General features: G+C 28.2%; 1 protein-coding gene across 2 annotated transcripts; it reads right to left on the bottom strand.

Annotated features, from left to right (window-relative positions):
- Window positions 1-414: 414 nt before the first annotated feature.
- On the bottom strand, window positions 415-2,112 carry LOC107904370 (transcription factor MYB93). Of its 2 annotated transcripts, XM_016830720.2 has the most exons (4): window positions 2,065-2,112; window positions 1,694-1,964; window positions 902-1,615; window positions 415-652 (listed from the first exon to the last, which is right to left on the bottom strand). In XM_016830720.2, the coding sequence occupies exons 2-4, from the start codon at window positions 1,960-1,962 to the stop codon at window positions 619-621; spliced, it is 1,017 nt and encodes a 338-aa protein (XP_016686209.2). In that variant the 5' UTR covers window positions 1,963-1,964; window positions 2,065-2,112; the 3' UTR covers window positions 415-618. The 2 variants fall into 2 exon arrangements, with proteins under 2 accessions (XP_016686209.2, XP_040936092.1); XM_041080158.1 differs by lacking the exon at window positions 415-652 and having other exon boundaries at window positions 898-1,615.
- Window positions 2,113-8,279: the final 6,167 nt, after the last annotated feature.

The raw sequence follows: 8,279 nt of genomic DNA, 5'->3' as shown, positions 1-8,279 counted from the left end.
TGGGATTTACTTATTTTATATTTTATCATTACGATATAAAATATATAATAATTATGATTATTGGAAGTTGCCAAAATCATACAAAGAAGCACCTCCAACACAGCAAACTCAGCTTCGATCAGACAAATATAACGTATTTTGTTTTAAGAAGGCCAATGGCTCACGCGATACATCCTTAGAGAGGACAATCAAATTACGAATTGTTTAACAAAGTTGGCTTCTGCCAATAGAGAAGACTAGCAAACTTTTGATTTCCCTCCAAAGAAAACTCTAGTTCCTCTTGAAGCAGATAAAGCAAAAGGCGTTTTTTCTTTTCCATATAATTCTATGTTATGTACGTAATTGTTCTTATTCTCAAAAAAAAAAAATTGGTTGTAAATTTAATGACGCAAACCATGGGAATATTTATAAAGGGAAAAGAAAAAAGAAAGTGTATGTATATATATGTATATAAATAAAATCCATGTTGGTACTACACAGTATATACTATATAGTAATACTTTATAATTTATTTTCTTTATACAATGGCATCTAGCCTGCAATTTTTATGTTCATTCTATTTAAATCTAATGAAATACCAATTATATATATATATATCAACCCGAAAGCTCCACTTAACTAAGAGATGGGCCATGATTGTGATGATGCCTGGCTGCAATTTAAGAAAAAAAATCATAAATTAATAAATAAAACATAATGTATATTTCCAATAATATATACAAAGCCAGTTTTGAATCAGATTTTGATTAATAATTCGATTCTAAAATTTATTGTATCGATAATCATATTAAACTTTGATTAAATTTGGGTAATGAGTAACCCTTATTAACATAATTTATTTGTGTAATAATGAGGTAAGCAATGCATTAAAGACAAAAAGAAAAAAAAGTAGTGCACTTACTCTATAATGTCTCTCCAATAAGAATCACTTGCTTCATCATCCATTAAATCTCCCCAAGCTTCAAAGGTAGTTGAAGTAGATGAAGGATTAGAAATCTCATTTGGGTTATTAATCTTGTTGTTTTCGACAACCGCCGGTCGATGTTCTGGTGATGCCGGAATCAATGCCGGAAGCTGAGGAATACTCGAACTCGGAATATTATTATTAGCAACAAACAATGAAGAAGAAGAAGAAGAATAAGAAGAAGCGAATCGATCATTGTTGATGTAGGAACTGAATTTCAAATCTTTCAATGGATGCGTATTTTGAGAAGCTTCGATCAAATTCGAGGGCTGATAGTCACCGGTATTCGGTTGAAGATGAGATAACTGATGATCCCGGAAAGTGGGTCCGGATAGAAAATCCATTGCATTTATTGCTGGTGTGCCTAGGATTTGAAGCATGTTGTGTAACAAATGGAGTTTGGCTAGTGTTGCAGCATCTAATTGAAGCCTGTTAATAGCATTGACATCAAATAGATTATTCATGTTATTAAAGTTGGCAGCTGCGAGTAACTGTGGCAAGCTAGCTAGAATGTTCAGATGATCGGTTCTCGGTCTATGCGTCACGGGATCGATCCCCATTTGAAGAAGCTTCTTCCTCATATGCGTGTTCCAGAAGTTTTTGATCTCGTTATCGGTTCTTCCAGGTAAGTGGGTCGCTATTGCTGACCACCTGTGAAGTTACAGTGTTAGAATAACATATATATTGTGATTGAAGACATAGCAGATGTTAGCTCGAAAGAGGGTTTACTTATTGCCGAGGACTGCATGAAGGTTGATAATGGTTTGTTCTTCTTCATCAGAAAATTTGCCTCTTTTGATATCAGGCCTAAGATAATTAGTCCATCTTAGCCTACAACTTTTCCCACACCTATTTAAACCAGCTAAATTGGGAAGTGCTCTCCAACTTCCATGACCATGTTTTTGAATGTAATCGATGAGAATCCGGTCTTCTTCGGGTGTCCACGGCCCTTTTTTAACCCCGTTTTCGTCGTTGCCGCTAGGCGGTCTCGCCATCATCCCTACAAAACACACACAAAAAGAATAATTACACTATATCATCATCATCATTATCATCACCACAAAGAGTTTGTTCATCAAATAGAAAAAAGATTTGGAAACCTTTATGGAACTGTTGACGGAAAAAAGAGCTGTGAGTAATGGGATATGGTTAGGCCCTTGGGAATGTAAGTGAATGAGGGGACTTGTTTATATAGTGTGGGGAATTTAGGTTTGTTTAGGGAACTAAAGACAAAAAAAGCTTAGAGTGCAAAGGAAGTGTTTGTGTAACATGATACCATCTTGACATGCATTTTCATGGTATTATAAAAAAGAAAATTACTCTTGTATCCTTATCTATAAAGATGAATGAATGGGTCAAATTATGGTTTTGGACCCTATTTTCGATGCTCAAACCCGAAATTTAGTCATTGTATTTTTTTTGACATTTTCCAAGTTTGTTTTACTGATTGGCATTTGATACAATATATAGAATTACTTATAGGCCCTCCCCAACTCATAAATAGGAGAATAATGCGTTTCAGCGCACTCGAACCCACGTCCTCTTGCATTGACAACAATACTCATGCCAGTTTAAGACTCAATTAACTGTTTGATGAAATAAATCATTAAAAATTTAAAAAAATCTAATTCAATTGCTTGGTTTAACTGATTTTTTATTTGGTTCAACCGGTCCGTATTGATTCCCAAATTAACCAATCTAATGACTTTCTCCAAATTAATACCCCAAACGGTTCTCAATCCAATCGCTCGGTCTAATCCAATTCAAACATCCTTGATTATAAAAATAATTAGCTTTACAATTATTCTTAATACATTCGATTAATAATAATTAAAACAAAACATTATAATACACTATCAAACTAATAATAATTAAAAATATATCTAATTTAATTCATAATAAATTTAGATGAAATCTAAAAAATTAAAATTAAAATAAATCCAATGATCTCAGACATGAGAATTAAGAGGTCGTTAGATTTATTTTGTATCATTAATCATATTTATTTCAATACATAATTTATAATTTATTTTTTATTTTATTCATAATTTATAATTTATTTTTTATTTTATTCTAGCCCACGTTTTTTATCAAGAAAAATAAAAGCAAAACAACAATTTGACATACAAAATTCTAAGGCAGTTTAGGAACTAATATAATAATAGGGTAAAATACACCTAAGGTCATTAAACTATTAGTAAGTTTACGTTTTAGTCACTTAACATTAAAAAGTTACAAAATGATCATTAAACTATTTGAAAGATTTCAGTTAAGTCATTGGGTTATTAAAATTGTTACGATATAACATTTTCTGTTAGCACTGCCTACACCAATAAAAAATTCTCTTTCTTTTTTTTTATAATTAAGTGACTAAAATATAAACATATTAATAATTTAATGACTTAAAAAGTAATTTAAATATAATAATACGTACCCAAAAGTTGAACCCTTTTCTAACATTGAGTTTCCCTTGTAAAAGAAGGCAGCCTTTTTGCCACCTTTTTTTCCATCTTATTTATCTATTTACTTTGCACGTCAGCAACTAAATTACAACAATTTTAAGACTAATATAACACGTGGCGTTCACCCAATGTTTCATTTCCCTAAATTCTCTCTGTTGCTTCACTTGAGACGAAACCTCCCTCACAAAACAATTATTTATATTAACATAAACTTTAATTATTATTTTTAATCAATTTGATTTATTTTATTAATTTATTATACGTTATTTTATTTGGTGTTTGATAACTAAGCAGAAAAATGCACGCAAAAGGGAAGAAACTATAAGATATTATTCTCCACACCCACCAAACCTTAACGACTGATTTTAACTTTTATTTAATTATTACATTATTATTATTATTATTTTAATTATGGATGTTAAATTATATTTTTAATTTATGTAATTTTATGTTGTAGATTGAGTCTTAGCTCAACTGGTATGGGCATTGTTATCAATGCAAGAGGATGTGAGTTCATATGTGTTGAAGCGTATTATCCTCTTATTTATGGGTCAGGAAAAGGCTGAGTATCGTGTAAAAAAGGGAAGATATGATTAGAAGTTGGCTATAATTTTATTGATTTTTTTAATTTATATTTATTCTAGTTAATATTAGATTTATGGCACACTTATGATATAAGTGAAAAAAATTATATAATAAATATATTTATTAAAAATTCATATAAAAATTAATTGATGCTTTGGTTACAATGGTAAAGTTAATGATGAATTATGTACGGTATTTTGAGTTTAAATCTCATTATGATCAATTTTTTATTAATTTAGTTATATCGAAAAAGAAAAAAAATTCTCATAAATATAACTTAATTTGTATATAAGAAGGTATTTTAATAATTTTATAATTGAGATGATGTTCAATTGATCCGTGACACCAACTAGGGGTGAATCTAGAAATTTTTTTAGAGGAGACCGGAATTTAATTATCAATTTTTGAGAGATTAAAACATAAATTTATCATTTATTAATTTATAATTTCATCATTTTTAAAGGGAAATATAAAACAAAAAGAAAAAGTAAACTAACTTTTATGGACACAATGCTTAGAACTACCCATAATCCCTCCCCAACCCATAAATAGGAGGATAATGCACTTTAGTGTATTCGAATCCACGTCCTCTTGCATTGACAACAATACCCACACTAATTGAGCTAAAACTCAATCAGTCAATATAATTTTATTTTAAATTAGTTCCTATTAAAAGTTATAAAATATGAAAAGAAAATGAAAGAAAGAGTTTCTAGAAAAGTTTTCAAGTGAAAATTAATGAGTATGTGCAAAAAAGTCCAATGATATAATATTTATTTGCGAAAAAAAAGTCCATTGAAATTAAATCATTTTAAATTCCATGTACCCAAAAAAACAACATTTTAAATTCTGCCTCAATTTGGTGAACTGCAACAGTTAGCTTTTTGTAGTAGCACTCCCATCATTTATTAATCTTACATACGTTATTTTATTTTATAATATAATTTAATATTAAGTTTGAGTATGTCTCATTTAATAGGAGTATTACAATTTTAATACATCAGTTTAAAATAATCAGTTGTTTGATTTAAAAAGAATCAACATATTTCGATTAAGTCTTAGCTTGATTGACATGGGTTTGAGTGCACTGAAGCGCATTATCCTCTCATTTATATGGGTTAAGGAGGGACTATGAGTAGTTCTAAGCAATCGAGAGATAAATTGATTGCCAGATTGAAAATAAATAGATAAACAAGAACCAAATTTATGATGTATCCATCCATTTTTATACATGCAATTGAATTCTTGGATTGAGATTTATGGTGTATAGATTCATTTATGGGCAAAATTGATATTTTATAGAATAACACTTATTTTTACTTTTTAATATTTTGACCAAATAAAAGTAATATATGTTTATTACATGATTTACAATCTATTTACCGAACGATGAAATATTTATTCATTATGTTAGTACATTAGTTTTTTTTTTCTCGTGTTAAACTATATGAATTAAATAAGCTTTTTTCCTTATGTTATTACATTAGTAACCAAACGAGACCTTGTTGTATTATTTTCATGAAAAACATATTAATTTTGTTTTTTTTAAATCTATATACCAACTTACAAAATCTTGATTTTACAAATTCAAACATTCCTTTTGTCTTTCTAGAATTTTCTCCCAAAACAAACATAATTGTTACTTGTACATCTTTTAAAAATGTTACAAGTCAAAATACCAAGTGTCTACAATTACCCAAATCATACACCCAAGGACTAAAAGAAATTAGTTTATTACCTCCTTTGACAAGTTATATGAAGAAGAACAATAAATATGTATTTCTTATGTTACAATCATTTTTAATATATAAATGGAGAAATAACAATTTTAGTCTTTCCCAATTACAAAGTATTCAATTTAAGCCTTTTTTGAAGTGAAATTTTTATTTTAAACCCTCCCAAAATTTTTAAAACTTTTATTTCGACTCCTCAATGTTAAAATTATGGCTTCACCCCCTGATTGTTAGTCAAGTCTTTGGTATACTATTACTCTATAAAGTAGGATTTTAAGGATAACATATGTCTTATTTATTGACAATATACAAAATACTAACCTTATATATATATGTGTGTATGGTTTGGTTAGTAGTTCAAATTAGAACCAAACCCTTTAGCTTAAACTAAATGAAATTGTTGAGAGTCCATATGCAAAAGTAGTCCACAATGTTAGGTTTCAATTTTTTGTTTTGTTAATTGTAGAAAGAAAGATGGGATATGATTATATGTTTGAATGTGTGGGCAGCTTTGAATTCTTTGTATTGCTTTATTTAAACTTTTTTTCTTTAAAGCTTTAATAAGTTTTTAAAAGAATATCTCATCATGTCTTTTTCTTCTTAATTGTTTTAATTTCTATTATATATATATATTGTGTTATCACTTATCATGCATGACAAAAGCCATAATTAGTAGTATCAATCTGGGAAACCATGGCCAATCTTTAGATTCGATATTAAAAATAAATGGAAATGTTCAAAGTTTTGTAACAAAAATATAAACACTACAATCATCGTTATAGAGTTTGATGACATGAGTGGTGATGCATCCGTATGTTTCACTATTGGGTATGTTTTTTAAGGGTTGATGATACAAAAATTCACGCGTCTCCATAGCTCAGTCGGTGGAGATATATCCATTGTGTCTCTACCTTTAGTTAGTGAAAACGTATGTGTGCGACACTATAACTCAATCTATGAAAATTATGAACAAGAGAAATTAGAGAAGACAGAAATATAAGACAAAAATGAGAAATATAATTTCCTTTTTCCTTTAATATCTTGTAAGGATGTTCATGGCCTCTTTAATTATAATGATATTTCATAAGTTACAATAAATAATTAAATAAAAAATTAGATCTTCCTAATTCAACTATATAAATTGTTTAGGGTTTATAAGATTTTTGAGAATAAACCCTTTTCATTTTGTGATTAGATTTGCAATACTCTTTTTGGATGTTGATGAATATTGAAAATTGTCCTTCCTTAAAATTTTAACTAAAAAAAATAAAGTGAGATAAAAAAAATTTAAAAGTAAATAGAGTACATAATATTTTTAACTCTTATTTTAAACTTTCCGCTAAAAACCTTCATTAGGAAAATCTAGTGAAACAAAACTTTAGTTAAAAAAAAAATGGATACAGTGTCGCTTAACATCTCTAAGTTGACACATCCCAATTTTATATATGATCCATTCAAATGTGGTCGTTTCTAATCCCATAGTTAATAGATAAGCTAAACGATTACTTACACAAATTTGTTGAACTTTTATATCACCCTTTTTCTTAAAACCATAAGTACCTGTTAGAATGTATGAAAAATACGTGTTCAATGTCTCTTCATATTACATCAGTAACATAAAATTTCTGGAATCTATTTTGACCACTTTTTTCTCGTCCTTCATTATTATTCTTTTTATGATAGATAAATGTGTAGTTACTATAAGTCTATGCATGACTGCCATAAAAATGGTAACTATTACGTCCTCCCCACATTCCTAACCATGATCACGACTACGACCACAACCATAGCTATATATTTTTCAATTTTAAAAGTGTTATGTGTTGCCACATACATTTTAGGGAATGAAGTAGAATTAGCAGGACGAATTGTGTGATTTTTCATTAATAATTCATTATTTTACTTAGCCATTGGAAAAAAATGAGATCAATTCATAGTACATTTTAAAAATCTTTTTCACGACATTGTTGTTTAGGAGCACATTAAATACTAGAAAAGTTGAAAGTTTTTTCTCTTCCTAGTCCTCATTATTTTTCTCCACATGATTTTAGTTGAGATTTAACTTTGAAAATTTTTGAATTTCATCTTATAGTTTTAAAGTCTTGCAATTATAAGTATATCTAATCGTAATGAGCTTTTAAGAGTATTACTATTTTTTTTATGGTCGTACCATTCTTTCATACCACCCACAAATTAAGATTATCTTTCATAATTAGATATATTATTTTTAATAATTTATGTAGATGACGTATCTAAGTGAATTTCAACATCTAACCGATATAAATAAATTTTATATTAAGCAAGCTAATACAAAACAATAACAATAATTAAGATATAAAGTTAATAGGCTGCACATGATAGAAATTTGAAATATAAATTACACAATATGAAAAATAGTAATATAAATAAATTTTTAGTTAATAAATTAAATTCCAAATAAAGTTTACAAATTATATAAGCAAATGTATTTATTTAGATAGCAATTAATAATATATTTCTAATCTCTAGGCCATAACTCCCATATTAATCTCTCAA

This window comes from Gossypium hirsutum, chromosome A11 (assembly GCF_007990345.1).
Source record: "Gossypium hirsutum isolate 1008001.06 chromosome A11, Gossypium_hirsutum_v2.1, whole genome shotgun sequence".
Lineage (NCBI taxonomy): Eukaryota > Viridiplantae > Streptophyta > Magnoliopsida > Malvales > Malvaceae > Gossypium > Gossypium hirsutum.
This window is presented reverse-complemented; position numbering and strand designations above follow the sequence as displayed.

Coding starts and splice junctions, on each gene's coding strand:
- LOC107904370 (XM_016830720.2), bottom strand. CDS start 1,962: ATGATGGCGAGACCGCCTAGCGGCAACGACGAAAACGGGGTTAAAAAA. Junction 1,616..1,693: donor CATGCAGTCCTCGGCAATAA/GTAAACCCTCTT, acceptor GTAACTTCACAG/GTGGTCAGCAATAGCGACCC. Junction 653..901: donor TATTGGAGAGACATTATAGA/GTAAGTGCACTA, acceptor CTTAAATTGCAG/CCAGGCATCATCACAATCAT.